General features: G+C 36.5%; 1 protein-coding gene across 1 annotated transcript in view; it reads left to right on the top strand.

Annotated features, from left to right (window-relative positions):
- The window catches only part of USH2A (usherin), a 387,863-nt gene that overhangs the window by 5,799 nt on the left and 358,495 nt on the right, over positions 1-23,569 (top strand). Inside the window, exon 2 of the mRNA XM_071578650.1 lies at positions 78-243. Coding sequence (XP_071434751.1) covers positions 78-243 — 166 coding nt within the window. The remainder of the gene's footprint in view (positions 1-77; positions 244-23,569) is intronic.

The following is a 23,569-nucleotide window of genomic DNA, read 5'->3' as shown; positions in this document are numbered from 1 at the left end:
CAGGATAGCACCTTGGCAGGAATGTGTATGTGTGTGTGCCTCTGACCTTATGTTGTTTTTCTTGGTTATTTTCAAAGGTGTGTGGTAGAAAAGGCTATTGATGGGAAGACTGTGTTCAAACTCACAATCTCTGAGAAAGAGACCATGTTTTATTATCGCACAGTAAATGGTTTGCAGCCACCAATAAAAGTAAAGACTATGGGGAGAATTCTTGTGAAGAAATGGATTCATCTTAGTGTGCAGGTGAGTAAAATAAAAGCCATTTAATATTTTTTGAAATACAACATTTTTGTGAGAATGATATAACTATATAAATATAAAAGAATAAATTGGGGGATGTAAATGATAACTCTTGAGTCTTATAAGTAAGTATCTTAATCTGGGAGCTCATTAGCAATTGCTAATTTAGCACTGGAAAGAAATGGTGTTCCCATTCTTCTGAACAAGTAGACTGAATGAGGCTGAAAATTCTCACTTTTAAGAACCTGAGTATGTGAGGTGAAGAAAAACTACTTATATCTAGTATTACCAGTTAGTCTTGGATCTAAGATTATTTCCTAAAAAAGGAAATGCCATCCTCACTATACATGCTAATGTACTTATCTTACAGAGGTGTGTCCCATTTAGTTTTAAAATCTTCTTGCAGTGCACATAAGCAAATGTGTGAGTTTGTGCAGGATCAGTCAAGGTAGTGAGTTACAGAGCTATTACCTCTTATTTAAAAAATAGGATTCAAAATTGTTAGAGCACAGTTCCTGTGTTCTAAAAGTCTTCTGTTGACATAACTTTTTAATAAGTGTACAAATATCCACTGAGGATAAAACAAAATTGAGTTTGTTAAAATTTAAACTGTATGTACAAAATCATTAAACAAACACAGAAGAAATTAAAATTCAGTTATTTGCCTGTCTTGTAATTCCCAACAGACACACTAGTAAATTCTATTTGTAAGCCAAGTTCAACTAATAATTATAAAACACAATTATCAGGTATTGAAATGTTTATCTTCTCCTTCCTTCATTTCCTTTATCCATTCTATTAAATTTCATTTGATCTACAGCACAATCAAGAATAGTCTTGCTGCTTTCTTGAAACTTGCTAAAAGGTATTGACTGTCATTTGGATTTTTAGTGCTGATCTTTTCACTTGTAAGAAGTATCTAAGCTGATGTCTTTATATTTTTGCAGTTTTATTTTTCCAGGATAGCAACATAGTAGTGTGAATAAGATTTTGGCTGTTGGATTAAAAGAGTGACCTTAAGGTAGAACTAATGAACTTTACACTTCAAACACTCAAGGGTGCTATATTATTGCTGTTGCTGTCAGCTGCATTTTGTACTTACTCAGGAACTGCTAAAGCCTGGGATAGCCAAACGAAGAGGGAAAGGGCTGGTTAAATACACACACAGAGCCTGAACTGCATTGCAAAGAAACCTGTGGCACCCTATGAAATTTGGTCCTTTGTTTCTTTGAGGAAGGTTGTTAGTTTCATAGCAGACATAGCTTCTAGACTCTTAAAGGAACTGCAGGCTTAATACCTTTCCTAAGTTTCAGAGCTCAGGGTAGAACCTTATGTTCTGTGCTTTGTGGGATTCAGCTTCCCATTGAAGATGACGTGGATGGAGCATGATCCATTTAGCCCTAGGCCTGGCTATGAAACTTTAGGCTGAGGTTTGGGGTTTTTGTTTATTCTAGTTTTCTTTTAGAAGCTGTCCAATTTAGATGGAGAAATGAATGGAAAATGAGAATATGAGAGAGACTATAAAAATATGCAAAAGTAACATGCGTATGGAATACTACAATACTACAATAGTACTATGTGGTGATATGTATGAGACTGATTCAGGCCTAGGGCCTCCAAAACCAGTAGGAGCTGGGGACCTACAAACAGGGGAGTTCCCATGGTCAGTGAGAAAAACTGAAATATTTGCACACAGGTGTTAGGCTACAGACACCATGACAGAGGAGTATGAATTATTGGTTACAGATGTGAAACTGAATTTAGAGAGAGAAAAAATATGGTAGGATTGCAGGTATGTTTGGAATTCAGGTGTAAGAACATATGCCTGCTCAGGAATGATGAAAGTGAAAGCTAAATGGTGGAACAGGACCAAAGAGTAATTAAATGATAAGAGGGAATGAAAGAAGAAAGGACAGCACAGTTTGAAAATAATTTCTTTGGAATAAAATAATTCTAGGGAAAGAGAAGGCTAGTAAATTCATTCTACTGAGGTAATCTAGGAATTTAAATCCTTGGGTTTTGGATTTAGATGTGTAATTCATTAGAGGGAGCTACTACTAAGAACTGTGTCATTGCAGAGACCTATTTTCCAGTTTATAGCTGGGAAATTCAAGTTCTACTAACAAAAGCAGGGCCCAAACATTCCCATATGTTCTGCATGAAAGGTTTCTTCATCAAGCAGCTGCTGAAGCAGAAAGTCTGGATGTACCAGCTTTTTTAAGTGATGAGAGTGTTATCAGACATGTAGGTCTCAAGGATAATGTTGAACATTAATAACTAGAGTCAGATTCTTTGGTTCTCTAAGTACACTTTTGAGTTTTAAAGAGAACAAACAAGTAGAACTATTTTAATAAAATAAAGTAAGCTGTGGAGTCCAGAGATTGACTGGAAAAAAAGGCCTGGAGGTTGTTAAAATTAATATAATAAAATTAAGAAAAATTTCTGCTCTTAAAGGAATAAATGGATCTCACACCCTGAGATTAGCTCAGTTGGTTAAAACTTGGTTGTAATAATGCCAAGGTCATGGGTTCAATGCCTTGTGTGGGCCAATGACTTCAGAGTTGGACTCGATGACCCTTGTGGGTCCCTTCCAACTCAGACTAGTCTGTGATTCTGTGATTCTGTAGTGCCCAGGCTTATCTGAGTAAATAAGATCTCTTCAGTTAGAGATGGCAGAGTGTGTGAGCACTGGGGAATGAGGAAGCAAATTCACAGAGAATGCTATGGAGGAATAGAACTAGAACTATAAAGATGTTGATCTGTATTAAACTGTCAAATGGTAAAAAGTTCTTATGATTTTTTTTTGTGTGTAGGAAGGCAAGACCTGTGTACAGTGTAAGTGTGCTTGAGATTATGGATGATTTGAGTAAAGTTCCAAGAATAAATAAATACTTTGCTTCTGTTTTCAATAACAAGAGCTGCAGAGCTAACCCAGCCTGGGTAACAGAAATTACCTTGTGAAAACAAAAGTGATCATAAAGAGGTAGAATCATGAACTTGCAAGCTTACTGTGTACATACAGCTGCAATCAGATGGTCATTGTCCAAAAATTCTGAAAGAACTGGTACCTAAAATCCTTTGACAAAGAGATATTCTATGCAAATCTATGAAGTCAGAGGTGGAGCTATAATGCTTGTATTTAGGAATGCATTGATGCCAGCCAGCAGCCACCCACCAGCCAGCTCCTCGCCCCTGCCAGTGGAATGGGAGAGACGATAGCAACAGCAAAAGTGGGAAAAACTCATGAAGGACAGGAGTCTGGAAAGGGAAAAATTGTGTTAAGGCCATCACTCACCACCTCCCACTGCTCAGTGAGTTTCTTAGCAGCAGGCCACCTTGGAATTGAAACCCATGTCTACTCAAATTCCTTCCTCTACACTAGATTTTATTGCTAAGCATGAGGTTATACAGTGTGGAATATCCCTTTGTCCCGGCTTTCTCCCTTCCCAGTTTCTTGGCCCAACCCTGGCTTACTGCTGAGGTGGGATGGGGAGTCAAAGTGGAAAAAGAGAAAAGCTTGACACTGGGCAAGCTCTATTCAGCAATAACTAAAATACTAGAGTGTTATCAATGCTGTTTTAGCCCCACATTTGGAACACAGCACCATCCAGGGTGTTGTGAAAAAATTTAACTCCATTCCAGCCAAAGCCCATACCAAGAGGAAGGAAAAAGGATCTTGGCAATGCAGACCTATTTGTCTTGACACAGTGGCATATGAGGATTTAGAAGAGCTCTTTGAAGAAATAGATAAAGATGTGGAGCTAAATGAAAAAGGGGATAAAATGCAGCATGGATTTACTATAGATAGCTCATCACTGTCTAACCTCTTAGCTTTTTTTTTTGATGAGAAAACTGATTTTCAGGCAAAGTAAATGTGTCAGATTTCCTCTATCTGGAGTTCAGTTTAGCATTGATGTGACAACCTATGATGAGTTGTGGGGTCAAAGGGAATGCTCATGGGAAGGGTTAGCAATAGATACTGCTCAAAGGAACTTGCTTATAATCCTGGTGAAAGGGAAGGCAAAAATCCTATTGAATTGTTTGGGAATTAGTCTTTGGACCAGCCTTGTGTTACATTTTTGTTAATGAACTTGGCAGAAATATTAAAAGTGTATTAATAATACTAGCTGCTAACAGACATAATCAGAAAGAGGGATAGTAAGATGTCATACAGAAAGAGTGACATGACCAAAAAGGTTAGGGGAACAGGCATGAAATAAAATTAGTATTATAATATGCTAAGAAAAGAACTCAAAATTTCTCACAATGTTTTTCTGTTAAGTAGGTAATCTTTAGAAAATTGCTGAAGTAGGAAAGGAGGTCATTCATATCAATGCATAGTTACAGGGTGGACTATGGGATTATTCTTCTTATTTTCCCTGCAATTTTCCTATAACAACCACTGCCATCAGGATGATGGACATGAGTCATTAATAGTCTTGGAATGGACTGTCAAAAAAGCTACTTGAGATGAGATGGCATCAGTCTAAGAGTAACTTCATACTTTTTAATAGTTTATGCGGCCTTCTTAATATGCAGTATATTGCTGACAGAGCTATTGGCTATTCATTTCTTTGCTCTTTACATGCACTAAACATTTGAGAAAAGTCAAACTTGAAAAGATCTGCTGAGCTAAGTTGTAGTGGATTAGCAACCAAAGTGAATTTTGACAATTTTTTTCCTGCTCTTCAGTTAATATGACTTTTCTCTGTGATGTCTGCCTTTATTTTCTATGCTTATGATCTATAAAGGAAGTTATTTTTTCATTTTGCAATTTCAAACAGTTTTGTTTGGTGTGGGTTTTTTGGGTGTTTGTTTTTTTGTTTTTAATAAGGCCAGAAATTGTGAATTCTGCTTCCTTAAAATTACTGCTGCTATTCGAGTTGGTTTCAGTTGGTGAGGATCAAGTCCTTCAGGCTTCAGAAAGTTGTGGGGTCCTTCTGTGTGTTTGATCTTGATTTGATGATATTTTTCTCTGCATATTTTTAGGTGTATATTAATTGAAACTCTGAAGGTACACAGTGGAGTAAAAGATATATAGCCTTGACTTAAAAGAATCTGATATGCACTGAAGTGTAACTTCAGAAAAACTGGTGTCTTAAAATCTTAACTTTTAATGAAATAAAAAAAATTGAAAGCACAGCAATGCATAATTAAGGCCAGTTGTGTACCTTATTATCTCTGCGAAGTGAAACCAATATCAGATGTATGCCACTTAGTAACAGTAGCACCATTGAGTATTTTCTTATTCATTTTCACTGTTAAGAGTCTTTCACTTTCCCTTTGATACTTCAGAATTTATTTAACCAATTAAGAAGAATGGAATTTAAACATGAATTTGCAGATACAGCCAAGGCTGCTGAAACAGGAGATTCTTTGAGAACATGTCAGATTGATGTTTTTGTTTCATATTTAGTGTCTGCAATTATAAAAATAGTCTTTTTACTAGCCTTTATTTTGCCTGATCATATCTATGTAACTCTGCCATGTTTTGGCAGACTCTAGCACATTAAAAGCTTTAGAAAGTAAGTTTAAAATCTAAATGCAGAGAGGTAACCGTGACTGAATTACTCTCCTGGGAGGAAAATGCTCTTAGAGTGCCTATTGAAATCAGCATTATCATTTCAATACATGTCAAATATGAGTCATTTCCTAGTTTAGGCAAAATTTCTTTATAAATCTTTAAATCTTCCAGTTCTTTCAAGAAAAGGTTAAAGTACTTATGATTTAATGAGACCGCTTTACATCATAACTGTTTGACTATCAAGAGAAAACTTGTCCTTTTCAATTTGAGTAATCCTTTTATTTTCTGCACAAGTTTTTGAATACTTTAAAATTTATTTTAAAAGCAAAGAACCTGAGACTTAAAAACAGGGAAGCAAACATTTATTCTATGCCCTCTCTGCGTGTGTATTACTAAATACAAGGTCTTTTAAACTGTGTAGTCTGTAAGTTTAATAAGGACATAAAACAGCAAGAAAGGATTTTAATTTAACAAATATCTTTGATCTCCTGTGTGGAGTCATCACTTACTATCTAGTAGGATTAGTTTGTCAGTCCCAAGAAGGGAGGGGAGAATTTGCATCAGTTGTTCTTATTGGAGCTTCTTGTCTATTAATTGCAGTTGTGTATGGAATGTATTTAGGAGGTGCAGTCTCTCCATATGGTTGGTGCTATGGTTGCAGGCCATTCAGATGCCCCTGAACTTGCAGCCTCTTAGTTCTTTGAGGTTACTATAACTTTTCCTATTGTGCTGTATCCAGAAGTCCTACTGTGGTTCTTGCCTCTTCTTCTCCTATTCCATGGGTACTTGGATGCTGACTGTGTGGATTTGAAAGCTCTGTTCTAACTTCAGCTTCTTGGGAAACTGGGATATTTCCTAGATGCCTCTATCTACTCTTCACTTATACTGTCTCTTAAATTACTTCCATTCTTTCCTGAATATGAATTTGAATATATTTGCAGATTTAAATTTGTGGTCTAACAGCTGCTGGGAAATACAAGGAACTTCATCTGTGCCAAGATTTTAATTTCAGAGAATAACCAAAATACAGGTTTTGTCAATGCCATCTTGACTACATTCTGGAAATTGTGATTTTTTTTTTCAATTGCTATTACAAATCCCACTGAAGTCTGTCCAGACTCTGTATACATGGTAGGAATGGAATTAAGCCTTTGTATAGCCATTGTTGAGAGGAGGTAGTGTTGAATGATTTGCAGAAGCTATGCCTGATGTGTCTGGAGAGTTTCAGACAAGATTTGAAAACCATCAATTTTGAATTTGTTTTACAAACAGTTTGTTTCCTTGCACAAAAATATGTTCCAGCCAATTAAATTGTATTTTTAATAATGAAAGCACCATGCTAAGAATTATTTGCCTTAATTTTTCTCCCTAGTCTCAAATCTTTAAGCATCCTGAGTTCTTAGGTTGTTTTTTTATTTTTTTGGCATCTGATGCACTTTTTCAATTTATTTATTTTTTTTAACTAGATAACATTGAATAAAGTAGAGAAAAATAATGATTTGTGCTACTCTGGAAAGGGGGGGGTTGGGCAGAGGTGTTGTTGGTATTTAATTAGCAAATAACTGAGTCTTCCTAAGCATATTATAATTTCCTTTTTAGGAATAATTAATAGCTGAGAATCAGCTTCTAGTGACCATTGTAACATGCAATATATCTGTTTCTGTCATGTGTAGTTACAGTTAAAATATAATTTTAAGCATATGTTTTTTAAAAAATATGTTTAAGATTGTGGTGGCATATTATTCTAAAAGGTATGTCATACCAAATGGAAGTAACTTGCCTGCTTCTTAGAGGAGAATGTTTTGAAAGGTGTTCTTTATGTATTCAGATGCAATATTCAGAATAATAGTAAAGGTTGCATGACTGGAATTAGAAGAACTGAAAGAGCTGTATGTTGTTTAACAACATCCTGTGAATTAAGCTGGTCATTAGAGTCAACTATTTTCAGACTGCTGCAAATATGGAGTACTATTGGAAGATACATAAAAAAATATTAAGCTAGATAGACCTTGCTTCTGAACTAATGTCTTAAATACATGTTTATGTATTTTAGTGGGTTCAGTCATGTATTGGTAGAACTTTAGGAACACTTTTGCAGCTGTATGAGTACTCTTTCACTTATACATTTATGTTGGGAGAAACTTGGAGTTTGGAAGTGTCTCTGTGTACTTGATACAGCTGTTGGTATAAAACATTGACACAGAGTTACATTATCAGTTTTCTGCATAGAAAGGGTTCTTGTTGATACAGGTTTGCCTTCTGTCTACTGAAAAACCCTGCTAATATGCTTCAATTTGATTCCTTTTTGGGGAGACTAAGCTTGAAGCTGTACAGTGGAGTTTCACCATCTAGAGTACACCATTTGCAGCATGGGCAGAAGGTCCTCTAGCAGGCAGTTCTTGGTGTAATGTACAGTGTGTGAGCAGAAAACCGACAACTGGTTTCAAAGTCTTTATTGGGAAGGATTGGTCACAGATATTGTGAACTATTGTCCTTCTTCCCTCTTTGTGGTGTGCTAGCTGCTAAGTAAATGTTCTCACAAGATACTATAATTTTCTTTTAGTGAGTCTAAAATCATGAGTACAGCCAAAGTTTCCTGGTTTTCTGTTTTGTTTTGGTTTCCATTTGCATCTTTGTTTTTAAGTAGTTATTAAATTTCAGGTTTTTGAAGCTGAAAGACAGACTCAAGTCAGAAGTCTGATCAAGAAATGGAAGATGAAAATTTCAGGTTGTCCCTTGTGCTGCCTCAATTATTTGTGTGTCAATCCTCTTACTTGCATCTTGCTTTAACGTCTGTGCATGCAGCAAATGGAGGGTGACATAAAAGACATGCTTAGATCTCATACAACACAAAGTCCATGTGTGCTGGTGGCAATCCGCAGGAGGCATCTTGTGGTAAGACTTCACATGTATCATCTTTTCATGGAAGAAAAGAGTATTTCCTGGCACTGTACAATTTGTCAGCTTGGCTGGAAGGTTGAATGTTCTGGAATGGAAGAGGGGGAAAGAGGTGAAGGAACTCCTGTCCACGTATCTCTTTCCAATGCCTCAGCTCAATAATGCTGTAATTTTTGCATCATTTAACGACTGCTATATCAGTTGGACAGTCTGTCTAGATACTTTGTCTTGGAGTGCGGAAGAAGAGTAGATGTCCAGGCAGAGCTTTCTTTTAGATATATTGCTGACCTGTTTTCTGACAGTTAGTGGTTTTGAAGCTTCTAAAGCCAGGCTGTATTGAATAGCCACTAACTGACCTGTTTTTATTTTAATAGTCTAGTTCTTTTTCTTATATAGTGGCATATATGTAATTTATATTTTGGCATGGCACTTGTGTGGCAATGGCTTCCTCGTACAGAATTGTGGCTGTATGAAAGCGTTCTTTATTTTACATCTACTGCCTGCCAATTTCTTTTTGCCAGTTACTTTTGGCAGTTTCTTTCTATTTATCATTCTTACGCTGTATGGTATTTTGGCTATAGAACTCGATCACATATTTTAATTGTTTATAAACGAGATCTCTCCTTATATTGAAACCATTCTGCAGTTCGTTCATCCTCACTGACCTTTTTGGAACCTTTGGAATTATATGGCGATTCAGTGGTCAGAACTCCACTTGTTATTCGAGGGACTTTGTACCTTAAACTTCCAAACAGTAAAGTTTTATGGGTTTATTTTTCATTTCTTTCCCAATGAGGAATGTGTTACCTCTTTACTCATTAGTGAATGACTCTCTAAAATAACTGCCAGACCACTTGGAGCAGTGACAGTTCAGAATTTAGTGTTATGTTTACGTGGCTAAGAATATTTTTTCATGTCTACTTCCTTGTGGTTAATACATTAATCTGCTACTTTGTTGTCTGTTCCTTAACAATTATGAAATCTTTTGTAACTTCAGAGTAAACTTTGACTTTTACTGTCTGGATGCATTCACTCCATCCTTTTTCACCTCACTAGCCACTGTTTTCAAGCCTATTCAAAATGTTAAGTAAGAGAGATTGTTGGAGGTACCAATAAACTGCTGTCAGTGTAAAATGTGACCATTTAATCTCTCCCAAGTTTGAAACCTTTCTATAAAGCCAATGTATTAAATTAGTCAGTTCTTCCTTTACACATACACCTTTACTTCAAAGAATTCAAATTGAATCTTGTTTTTTTTTTTTCCCCAAAAAGTCACGTTGCCTTTTGCAGTATACAGCATTAATCCATGTGCTTTTCCAACCAATTCACTCAGTACAGACTTGATTTTATGGATTCTCAGAAGAAATGGTCCAAGACCTGGTCATGCATCATACCTATAATTTTCATTTCCACACTATTCTTTGCTCTGTGAAGGGTTAATTGAAAATAGGCTGAGTTTTTGTTTTGCTTTGCTTTTTGTTTCAGCTGCTTTTCTGATCTTCCATTGCATCTAAAGGTGCTCTTTTTTATTTTAAAAATAAGCTGGAATACCAGCTTTTTAATATGTTTTAATACAGTTAGCTCATTTACTTTGTCAAAATTTCAACTTCCTTTAAGGTATAGCAATACTTTTTCAGCAGTATGATCTATGTAATTTCTGACATTCAGGTTCAAACATCTTAGGCTTTAGGTTTCAAAGATAGGCATATTTTGTCACAATGTACAGTTTACATGCATGCTTAGTTAGGAAATTCCTGGTTTAGATACTTTATTTTTTTCCACCCAACTTTTGGTTTCTTTCCTAATTTGATACACAAATAAACTGGCTCTATTTGGATATAGGAGCAGTTGACCCTTCTTTGATTCTATTCATTCAGAAAAGTGTCTCAATTCTGAATTGACCTAAATCTTTTTTCCATGCACCATTCATGGGCAGAATCACACTGCCTTGATTGTCTGACCCTTTGTGATACTGACAGCATTTCAAAGAATGGCTCTGGCTTTTGTCTTCTGCTTCCTGAGTAAAAGCCAAAATACTTTCCTCCTGAACCTCTCCTCTTTCCTTTCTCCTGGGTTTTAGCTATATCCTTGCTGTGATCATAGATGGCCCATATATCTTGAGAGGTTCATTGTTGTTGCACCTGTAAGCAAATCATCATGTGATATTCAGTGGCAGCATAGAATAAACCATCAATATTGCTCCTAATCTGACATTTCAGAACTGCAAACTTCTTTTTCTTTCCACTGAAATGCATACCCTTGAAGATTTATCATCAATACTCAGAGATATATGCCTTTCTAGCTTGATGACCATGTCTCATGGGACTTGTGGTTCTTGGAATCAGGACTGATCAAAAGAAAAAATCTGTCATCTCTCTGAGCTTCTCTAGGTGACCTGCTTGAGTCTTGATATTAGCTATTCTGTTTCTTCGAGTTGCTACTTATTGTGCCATATGTACCTCTTTTCTGTAGGTCAGATAATTATGCCAGTGGTGGGTTGGATTGCCACTCTTCTGCTGGACTTCCGAGTGCATTTTATAATGTATGAAGGGCACTTATCTTTCCCTTATATTGTGTTTGTTGACATCCTCATCTATGCCATTGTTCAGTAATCTCCCTGGCCTTTCCATCCTTAGCTTGAGGCCTGGACACTAAAGTGTACAGGGCACCACTATGAACTTTATGAGCAGCCTCCCCTAGTCCTCTGCTGGCCCATCTCTAGGAAAATGTGGTTAAGGGAGCTACTGCAAAAACTGTTTCGTTCAGCTTTTCCCAAAAATAACCTACCTAAACACTGTCCTCCAAAGTCAGCTTTGGTCTGTGTTCAATTAACAGCACAGTTTAGATCTATGGCAAAGACTGGCTGGTAAGATGGTTAGTAGGAATGCTCTAGAGAAAAGCAGTGATTATCAGAGAAGGCAAATTGAACCTTACAGTGAATTGTCATCAAAAAGAGTGTTGGAGAGTTACAGTACAAAGGAATAGTTGAATGACCACTTCTGAAGGACTTTGTCATGGAGGGAAGGAAACAGGGCACAGAGGAGGAGGGGAAGGGCCTGGAGTAAGGTTGTGGGGAGCAATAATGACAGGACTCAAAGGCAGAATTTTATGGCTCCTTGACCATGAAAAGAAGCTAAGCCTTGAAAGAAAAGATGAGACTTTATTTGCAAAAATCCCTTAACTGGATACATGAATTTTTGTGATGAGGCATTCAGAGGGCAAGAATAATGGCTTTCTTCTTATGTAAATCATCACCTAAAAAAGACAGAGGATTGGATTTTTAACCTTTCAGTCCCAGCAGAGCTGATCAGTTGTTGTAGAACAAATGTATTCTTGCATTAAGTTTGAGAATTACTTACAAGTCCCAGTATTGAGTGGTGAAAAATGGTGCAAAATTCTTCAGATATAATCAGTTCAAAAGACTTGAATTTAATAGGCAGCTGATAGCATAATACAGAACTAATAATTGTACATTAGTAACAGCTTCCCCCTTCATTTTTGTGGGTATCTGCTTATTCTTTGACTAGTGAAGCACAGAGACCTTATTCAGAAGGGATCTTTCATTTGACATCTACATCTCATCCGTAATTTACATGATTACAAGTAGTTTGTGAAAATTCTGAATCAGTGGTTGTGCTGTATTTTAAATGGAGGGAGCAGAGAGAAAGTGTACATTGTTATGTGATTATCTAAAATGTATTTTCAGACCTTTTGTTTCAATTAATTTTGGCAAGTCTGTGTCACTGTTTGAGCTACTAAAAAGCCGCTTGTTGAATCCTTAATACTTGTCTCCTTTCATGTTAATATAGTGATCATCAGATGTTGAATCTGATTTGTTCTGTGACTTGGGGAAAATAGAGTCATTATGCAGCAAGAAAACAATTGTTCTCCATGTGTTTTCAGATCTGATGACTAGGATCCTCTTAAGGTTTTTTATTTGAAACTCATCTACAGCACAGAAGTTACTTGTTAAACCCTTCCAAGTAAAAAGAGCAGAGATTGATCAGAGTTTAAAATAGTAGTTGTAGCAAAGCTTATTTATTACTTAGTTTCTAACAGAATCTGTATATGCAATTTTGAACTCTTGGCTTCTCTCTGCCACTCCCCTGCCCAGATATGCTTATTCTGTCCTGAGGCATCAGTAATAGATTGACACAGCTCTACTGACACTGGCAATAGAAAATATGCTTCATTGGTACAGTGCTGGCTGGGTAGAAAGTGGAAAGCTGTAGTTAACAATTTTAACATTGCTTCCTACTACTGAAATACTTTTCAAGTACTGGCTAACAAAAGATTAAATAAAAATTGCTAATCTAAAATTTGAATGCATAGTCTGTGGGAAAAGCGGCACTAATCTCTAATTCAACTTCCTGTGTTAAAACAATATTTACTTTTTCAAATACTTTAAAAATAGACCGTTTCAAAAGCTGTCTCTTTTCACATTGATCTTTCTTTGTCTACAGCTTAGTTTATCAGATAACCGAGTGTGGGTTATATCACTCATTTTTTAACACAATAGCAAAATTATCCCATAAAAAAATCCAACAACAAAAACAACCCCCAAACCCCCTACATACATGTTTCTTATTTTGGATCATCCTGCTTGCTGTTACTTGCATTTTTGCATCCTAAAGAGTTTGTTCATGAAATAGCTGTTAGTTTTTCTGAAGCCTGTAAACTGCCTTACAGTCCAGTCTGCGTTCCAGTTGCTTTCCGAATTTGCTGTTTGGGGTCAAATTTATATTAATATATAGCTCGATCTTGAACAAAGTTAATTGCTTCAAGGAGCACTCCAGGGTTCCATGTTCCATCCCCTCTCCCCACTCCCCTTTAAAAAAAAAGAAAAAAATTATGTTCTTCTTCAGGGAATTCAAGCTGAACTAGTGGATATACACACAAAAAGAAAGACTTTGACTGAAGGAAAACCATTTCCTGCTGAGAAGGGATTAACATTGTAGGAGATAGTGAAAAAGAAAAGTAAAGGAGAGCAAAGAGAAAAGCTAAATATCTTTTATACAAATTCTAGGAGCATATGTAATAAGACTGCTGAATTGGAGTGACATGTTTTCAAGGATAAGAAAGATATTATTGGAATAAGAGAGACAACCAGGAAAATGAAGGGGGATTTAAAATGCCAAGATACACCGTTTCAGAGGAGGGAGAGTTAATATAAAGCTGGAAGAGATGTAACATTATTGCCGAGGGATGATACTCCATATGCAATCTGCAGTAGGAAACACTCTTGCTCTCACCCCCTCCTTCCTCTTTTTTTTTTCCATTTGTTTAAGTTCAGTGCTTTGCATGCAGGGTATGAACAGATTATTGTAGTTGTGATTCTTGGCTGTTGCACTAGACTTGCAGGTGATTAGGAAAAAAGAGCCCAAGCAATAAAAGCATTTAAGACAATGGTCCCTAAGAAAACCAGAACTTGGGGTGTTGAGGAGGAGAAAGTAGGGAGACAGATTGTTAGAGATCAGTTATGATAGTGACTATATTAAAACCACAAATGAGACTGTGTTTCCACTGTTACTGCAAGGTTGTTGCCTTTGTACTGTTAATGAAACAGTATAGAATATTGTCACTGTCATGGAAAGATTGCAAGTGTAAATCTGTATATGGAGATAAGAAACAAAATCAAATGATCAAAAATCATGAAATTTGAAATGGTTGTGGGGTGGGGGTATGTGCTAGCTGGAGGAAGCAGCCCTAAAGTTATTGATTTTAGCAAGGCTAACTTTGAAGGAAAGCAAAATGCTCCTGGGGTTTTTGCCTGCAATCCTGTGATGAATGGGAAATCCACTCCACACAAGTGGAGAGTACATAGAGTATAAAACACGGACAGAGGCTGCAATTAAAATTCATCCCAGTTAAGTCAAGAAAAGGAAAGGCCGATATGGGCCTGAGGCAAAAGAAGGAAAGGCAAAGAGACAACTTGCCCCTCCCGACCTTATGCTTTTTCCTTCCCCTTCGCTGTTCTTTACCATTTCTTCTACTGTCCCTTTATCCTCCCTAGCCCTGCTCTTTCAAGACAGTTCTGTCGCTGTGGTCCCCTGATGAGATTTCTTCCTGAGGTCTTCTGTTTTTTTCACACTGGATTTCTCAGTGGGGGCATAACTGTTCAGATTGTTCATAACATGGATATGAGTCTTTTCCCCCTCTTGCCCCCCAAAACACACTGTGCTTCCCCTTTAACATGGTTGCAAGCTGTATGTGGTAGATGTATTTCGGCTTCCCAAACTTCCTTTCTCTGTGAATCTGGGATGATTTCAACTCACTGTAAGACAAGGAGCTGAAGCTGGGGAGGGAAAGCAAGGGAGTGAGTAACAACTCATGTAGATGGTGTGGCTATATGAAAATTTTTAGAAAATCACAGTGTGCTATGCTGAAGAATCTACCATTGAAATGACAGGAGTTCTCTGAGAGACAAGAGTGACACAAGCACGTACATTGTTGTAGGTGGTATTCCTTTCCATTGTGCAAAGTTGGGACACAAATTGTGTCTTCTTTTGGGAGGGACCCAGTATACAAGTTGCTTTATTGTCCAATCTCCCACGTACACAAATTATCAGACATCTTGTTTCAAGGTGTAAAGAACAGATGTGAGGAAAAAAGTAAATTTAACATATTTGAGTTCTGAATCTGGGCAGACGTTAAATGACATTGCTGAAACTGTCGGCAGTTTATAGTAGCTGAAGATCTGGCCCTTAAGTAACGCAACATATTTTGATCTGGCATTTTATTTTTAAAAGGTGAAAAAAGATGATAATGGAAGAAGTGGAGAAATTTAATGGCACACTGATGGAGGATTGAGTGGTCTTTTTCTGTCAGTCAATTGGTATCCCTCTCTATCTCCTTTTTTTTTTTAATTAATTCCAGTGATTTGTTAACTGCAGAAATTGGCAACAGGCAGAGAGGATGACCATGTAGTCTTATGGCATCCAGCTGATGACCTGTCTCTGAAGATGGTATGAGGGATCATAAAGTTTAGTTCCACGTGTATTGTGATGATAGTTGCATCTATATTTAAAGCTTTCTGTCACTGAAGCACTCTTGCTGTTGTCAGATGTCTATTGGACTGGATGAGCTGCAACTTCTTGCAATTGAATGTCAATAAGACCAAAGCAATTTTGGTTGATTCATAGCACCAGCTTAAGCATATTCACTTGTGCAGATTACATTTGACAGATAGTTACCTTCAGCTGAACTCTGTGGTTAGAAGCCTTGGTATATTCTTGACAGTGAGCTTAGAGCTGATGCCTTATGTTTATTTCATATCCTGTTTTTGCCTTCCTAATACTGCATGTGTATGTCTATATTTAAATAAATTCACAGCTGAAGTACTAGTCACTCCACTTGTTATCTCTGGACAGAATGTTGTGATGAGTCAATTTCAGTATAAAAAAAATAGTGGGTTTTTTCCCATTTAGGCAGTTTTAATTTCAAAAGCTATCTAATCAAGGATTATTTATTTATTTGTTTGTTTGTTTATTTATTTATTTTATCAAGAGCTCCTGGAAAAGTGTCTGTCAAAGCATAACAACAAGAAAATAAGAAAGAAATAGAGGATATAAGCAAAGATGAAAAAGTGTTTTTCCTTTTGGAATGTTTATTCTGGTATTCTACGTTTTTTCTGGCCTGCAGGGAAATACATTCAGCACAGGTGTTCTTATTCTATTATGTTAGTGGAAGTTAAAATCCTCTGGATTCTGCAACAAGATTGTGCACAGTGTCATCAAATACTGATGTGTGTTAGTATAAACTACGTTAAGAAAGACATCTTTCTACATAATTTCTCATAATGTTTCTAAAATAGTCTGAGTTAAAATCCAGTTTCTTTTACTGATTCAGTTAGTTGATCCTGTTTATGGTGAACTTACGTATATTGACACCTCATTTGGACTATACTGAAGAATTAAACTTTTGAATTATTTTGAACTATTTCCCTGTAAGGGCTCCTAGGCACCTTAAAGCAGCATCCTGATTTTGAAGTAAAATTTAATGATTTAATGCCAAACACCTTGTACACATAATACTTCCACTCACAACTTCAGTTTCTGTTACTAAAGGCCAAAGGTGATTTTTCTGTGGAGCTTAAGGAGGTTCTGAAATGGAGGTTTTGGAGTTTTTACTTCCTTCTTTTAGTGAGGTATAGGATTGCAGCATCCTTAAATTGTGATATGAATGAACAAAAAATAAAGTACTTAACAAATTAAAACAATTGTTGTTGCAGACTGACATGTTCTGGTGAGAGGGCAGAGTTTACTTTATAGGTTTGGTGACAGTTGGATAATGAATCTCAGCCTAGAGTTGTGCTGGCAGATCTTTAAAAATGGCAAAATGGTTGAAAGTAAAGGAATCTCCCCTAACCATGGATGCTTAACTTAAGCACTTTCCTTTTGAAAATCATCATAATAACGTCTCTGACTGTGCTATAACTTATGTCAGTGGTGGTGGCAATGCAAAGCCACCACCACATTTTTTGCCATGTGAAGGTAGTATAGGATTTGAATATGGAAAAAGGAATTTAGAAAAATGAATTAATAATAGCAGGTAGAATAGATTTTATTATGTGTGCAGCTTTTGCTTCTGCTATTATATATTGGGCAAACAATCTAAAAATAGGATTGGAGATTTGAAATGGTGTCAGGGTTCTAGCTGAAGCAGCACCAAACTCATTGGCAAATTTGTCAGGCAATTCTTTTGCTGGTACAGAAGGTGCCATTTTTCTGTCAGGTGTTATGCAGATAAATTATCTGAGCTGCCTTGTCCTCCTGGATATTATTCTTTAATTTCCATGGTCCTATTAAAGTGGTTATTAGCATCTTTTTTGGTCTATTTGAGAACAAGTTCCTAGCCAAATTCCTCCTGACATATCCTTGTTCTTGTATGTTTGCTACATATATTCATTATCTCTTGCCAAGCTTTATATCTGCCAAGTTCCCTCTGTGTTGTCTCAATTTTTATTCCAAGTAAAAAAATTAAAATGCAAAGCACAAAAGAGTAAAAGTGAACTCTCTTTGTTTTAGGATTGTAAGCTTTGTCTAACAGAGGAATAAAAATAAAAATAAAAAGACCACGGGAGAAATTGATGTACGTAAGACATCTGCTCAAACATCTCTAGTAATAATGTCATCACTGTGGTAGTCCTTATTCTTGAATTATCCATTCAGCTAAGGTTTTAAGTTTGGGTTAGGCTGCATGTAGTATGTTGAAAGGACAGATAATCAATGTAAGACTGTATGAGCAAGCTGTGTACTGGTGCCAGTGAGTAATATGTGGAGTAGGAGTTGTCTAATTGTGACGTGGTATCCTGACTCATCTACAGGCGTTTAGCTGTGGGAACTGCTGCACCTCTTCATTTTCTGAAGCAGTCATAAGGTGGCTGACAGACAGATTATCTGAAGGCTTGGGAGGAGTACAGGAATTTGGGGATCATGGAATCATAGAATATCCTGAAATGGAAAACACCCACAAGGATCATGGAATTAGGCTCCGAACCCTGGACAGAACAGCCCAAAGAATCACACCACCTGCCCCAGAGTGATGTCCAAATGCTTCTTGAAGGCTGGCAGACTTAGTGCTGCGATCACTTCCCTGGGGAGCCTGTTCCAGTGTCCAGCCACCCTCTGGGTGATGAACATTTTCCCAATGTTTAACCTAACCATCCCTGATGCAGCTTCATGTTAATTCCTCTGATCCCATCACTGGTCACCAGAGAGAAGAGATCAGTGCCTGCCCTTCCCCTTCCCAGCATAAACTATTTGGTTCACTGTTTGTATTAATATTTGAGAAAAATAGTCTCTGGAGACATATAATCTCCTCCCACACGTATTCACTATGTTTTTCATGTTTTTTGGGTTTTTTATGTTGTTATTGTTTTAGGGGGTTTTTTTAAGCTAAATGTAAATTTAGTAGATTAAAAAGAAGAAATAAAAGTTAGTAGAATAATGCAAAATAAGACTAAGACCAAAATGGGGGGTAGGGAAGGAGCCCTTGATATGGATGTTCAAGGTGTGTAAATTTTGCAATTTATTTAGTAAAGGTGTTCGATTGTGGCAGAAAGTTGTCTGCCATTTATGATTCATCAATTTAGGGGCACAGAGATTAAAAAAAATATATAAAATGCAGCACTGTGATTTTTGGTCACTAGATCTGCTTCTATTACAGCTCAAAGTAGGTTTGGATTCATGCTAATGGCTTCATCCTATTTTTTTCCTCCAAATTCTGTTGCTCAAGTCCATATCACTGACCTTTTCTATTTACAGAAATGCATTTATGAAATATTAAAGCTGTGTGGAAGCCTTTTTATCTACAGCTTCAGCAAGATTTGCAATTATTCAAGAAAATACTGAAATACATACCTGTGTGTGTCTTGTGTCTTTGATATGCAAACTCCCTTTACTCTTTTATTAACCGTTACACTTCTGTTTCACACCTGCTTTCGTAAAGATGTGAACCCATATGTCCCCCAGTGGTAGAATATGCTGTTTATCTTTATATGAACAGGCAAAAAGAGCATATTTAGACAGGTTGAAGGTGAAAAAGATTTTTATGCTCAAGTTTCTGATTAGAGCATTATAGCAGCACCACTAATTCCCCTCCTTCCATCTATTGTCTTTGTTCCTCTGTTGTCATCAGTGACCACTGTTGATTTGTTGACTCTATTAAAGTATTCAAGGAAGCCACAGGCCTGTCATTTTGGTCATAACCTTAATCTGTTTTCTCACCTTGGAAGAAAATGTGTTAATACACTGTCTGTTTCTATAGAATGAACTCATTGAGAAAATTCCTGATGCAACATATCTGCAATACATTTAGAAGGAAAAAAGGTTTTGTGGATCTTGGTGATTTAAACAGATAGCAAGCTATTTCCAGCTGGCAACTTTTATAAGAACCATTCCAAATTAAGTGATAGTAAGCAATTGTAATGGCATCTTGTGTAATAATTTTTGAGCTGGATGAGTTGCAGCTTCTCTTGATTTCTTATGATCTCTGATTCCTTGTTATTTCTGAATGATTAAGCAAATCATTTATGCTAACTTCTGCTTTAATTTACAGTTCTGTAAAGCCTGTGTAACTTTATTTTTTCTAGAGTTGCTTTAGTTTTTAAGACAAGTAAAAGGAGAGTTTATTTCTGCCAGCTTGCTGATCTGGAAAAAAAATGGAATCTTTTTTCTTTTTTCTTATGCCTTACAGGTAAATTCTCTAGCTACCTAATTGCTTCTCATAAAGCACTTTAAAAGTCTTGAAATTGTGTGTCATCTTCTTTATAATAATTATTTCTGTTTCTGAGATACTACTTGCTGTGCAAATAGATCTTATTTAAAGGAAAAACAAACCCAGAATTGTTTGAGTCTTCTTACAGTTCATTATTCATTCTCTTATTTCAAGGAGAATTTGCTTTTTTTCTCATGCTTGAGAAATGGGACTTGTGCTTTAGTTTGTATTAAATATTTAAATTTAACTTGCATTTGCAGCTAGCTAAATTTTCATTTTTAACTTAAAAATTAGCTGGTTTTAAAAATTTTAATATACAAATACCTGATGTTTTTAAATAATCTTGTTCGCTGTCTGATATGTATCTTAGATCCCAAAACTGCTTCTTTTTCATCTTATTTGAAAACAGTGGTGTCCATTACATGTACTGGAATGTATTCATTTCCTAGTATTGCAAGGTGTATGTTTGGTCCTTGTCCTTGTTTTATATGTGTCAGTCAGTCCTGCCCCTGCCATCTGAAACTGTCTGATAGTCGAAATAGCCATAGGAGCTGCAGTTAGGGTTCAAGTGCTTGCCATCACTGAGTTGGCTGAGTAACTATGTAGGCCAGGATCGGTATAATTTGGCTTAAATGACTGGAAAATACTTTTTTCTTTTAATTTTGGTACCAGAGTATTCTCTGTTGTGGAACTCCTCATTTATGGCCTGCAAATCTGGGAAGAGGTCCTTCTGGTTTATTAATCTGTTTTGCCAGATACTGCGATCTAGTTATTAGAACATTAGATGATGAGAAGAAATGTTAGGATTAAATTGTATTTTACAGTTACTAGAAGCTGTGATGAGTAAGAGTAAAAAGAATGTATATTCAACTGGTAGAAGAGATTAATGTTGTCTTGAAATAACTCCCTTTAATTTATCTGTAATATTTTACTAAATCATTCCCATGGCATTAAACAATAGAATAGGAAAGATAACCTATAGGGGAAGATTGTACTAACTGAAAAACAGATATGTCTTTGTAACATATAATAATAACAAATTGTAAAATATTTTGGGAAGACACTACTGCATCTATTGGATGTGTGTCATTTAGTGCAGTGAAACTTTGATCTGTGGATAGGGATCCTGAACTCTGCTATGATATATTTAGGTATTCTTTAGGATTTTTTTATTAGAACATAAAGGATTCTTTTCCATGTCTCTTCTTCCTATCCTATTTATTAGAAATCATTTTCCGCAAGGTATATGGGTAGTATTAGTACTAGCAGCGACTTTTAATGGAGACATCTTACTAATGCAAAAAGATCATAGTGTCCACTGAAGAAAGGTTCACTTAACTTCATTTTTTTGGCTGAAACAGTGCAATTCAATTCTACATGGAAGAGACTAAAGTAGTCTCAGTTGCCTTTATATATATATATATAACAGGACATTTTGACGACAGAGTGATTAATGTCTGTGACTAAAAAATGTTTGTTGCTTAACTGGGCCAGATATCACCACGTACGTTGCAATGTAATAAATGTGCGTGTTATTATGGGAAAGACAAAACTTCATAGGTTGTGATCTCAGAATTCCCTCAAACTGCCTTTGACTTGGAAAGGGTCATTGTAATTCAAAAAAGTGGAATCAATATAACTGTATCTTTTACTTGATATCAAAATCTGTTCTGCCTCTGTATTAATGATGAGGAATATTCAGCTTTTTTATTTAAAAAAGGATATTGTTAATTTTTATTGTAATACTATGTATTTTTATATTGGTTTTTATTTTTAACTATTATACTACTTATTTATTTATACATTGATTATATCAATATACATTATACCTATAGATATCTGTGCAATACAAGGCTAATAATAAAAAATAAGAATAAGAAAAAAACATGACATTCTCCATTCAAGGAGCAGCAATACAAAATCAGGCAGAATAAATCCATGGAAAGCTACTAATATATAGAAACTGTTGCTGACTGGTGAAGTCTCTGAGTTGCTGGTGTTTTGAGATTCAAAAAGTGTTCAGGAGTTTGCCATGCTCCTGTATGCTCCCTGCTTCTGCTTTTTGCCATAGTCCCTTAGCCAGTGCAACTGCTCTGAAGTGGAGTATTTGGTTGTGATTCTTCTTTTTTTTTTTTTGCCACACAGATTGCTGCAATATAGTGGAAGTTAGCAGTTCTGTTAGTAGTTAATACATGAAAATACTGGCTTTTGCTTTCATGGCGGCTCTGGTTGATCCAAACCAAGTGGAAAAATTTGTGTTTGATTTCATTGTTATGTTTTCTTGGGTAGGATCTGAATAGCACAGATCTTTAGATGATAAAATGAAGTTGTAATGTGTTTTCTGTACTTATCTTGTTTTATTAAAAATACCATGTGCGTAATCCTGTGAAATGTGCGCTGGGATGACTCTGCTTGAGCAGGGAGGTTGGACCAGATGATCCACTGTGGTCCCCTCCAACCTTATCTGTTCTTTGATTCTGTAGTTCTGAGCTACTGTGACCCATAGGGCAGGAAAGGTTTCCTAGGCAGGAAGTGATTCGGTTTGGTATTGCTGTCTCTGATGCACAACTTGCTTGTACCAAAGAACCATAAAAGCTTAGTTCAGGATGCACTGAAGGAACTTGCCTTTCAGCTCTTTTCCCTAGCTGTGAAGCTCTTCTGGATTATAACAAGCTTGTTCAAGAGCATGAACATACCTTCACCACCTCAGTTCACCATCAAATGGATTTTTCATTGTTTGGAATTGGTATTAGGTTCTATGTTGGGAAGGGCTAGCGTAGTTTCAGAGTGAATGTATCTTAGTAACTAATCCTTGCTACCTTCTTGTGAGGTTGATTTGCTAAAGTATCTGACAGATGGGGAAGCACAGGACTGTGAGCGGGTTTCAGAGCTGGGATTAGAGGGCTGATGTCCCAGGCTTCTGGTTCTGTGCTCTGCATAACCATGAAGCCAACACTTCCTACTATTCTTCTGTTACTCTCTTGTGGCAAATTCCTATTGAACTTTATTAATAAAGACAACAGGGGAATAATCCTGTTGTCCTAGTCAAGAGGGAAAATGTTCCTTTAGTTCTGTGCTACTGCATGCAGTTTAATGCTAACGGTCAAGAGACCTTAAATAACTACATTAAACAGCTGATTTGGTGCCAGCTTTTCTTATTTAGCTTAGTCTAAACTGACACCAAACTTTGAGACTTCCTCTCCTCCCACAGTGGAGAGCCACTGGGATTTTTTATACCACACATGGTTTCCCTCCTACATTTTCCTCCCATGTCAGATATTCATACCCCCTTTAATAACCAGCAGGGGGATCATTACATTGAGCTACTGCCAAATGCATAATGACTGCTGCCTTTGCCTTACACAGTCACTGCACTACTGATATCCAATTCAGCATTGTAAAGTGCTTAGGGCTACCTTGGGGATGTGCTATATTAAACCCAACTATTCTAAATCCTATTTAATACAAAGAGATTGGTGGTGGGGGAGGGGGGAGGGAGATTTAAAATTATCGTTAGTCACCTATTTTCAACAAGTAAAAATACCTGGTCACTTAGGGCTCAATTCTGTTGCTTTTAAGTCAGAAATAAATCCACATATTTTTATTAGGGGGTGCATGGAGGTGAGTACTCTGCTTACCATGAGGGAAGACAGAATTGGGTCCTATAAAGCTGTGTCTGAGACAGTAAGT

This window comes from Pithys albifrons, chromosome 2, assembly GCF_047495875.1.
Source record: "Pithys albifrons albifrons isolate INPA30051 chromosome 2, PitAlb_v1, whole genome shotgun sequence".
In the NCBI taxonomy this organism is placed as follows: domain Eukaryota; kingdom Metazoa; phylum Chordata; class Aves; order Passeriformes; family Thamnophilidae; genus Pithys; species Pithys albifrons.
This window is presented reverse-complemented; position numbering and strand designations above follow the sequence as displayed.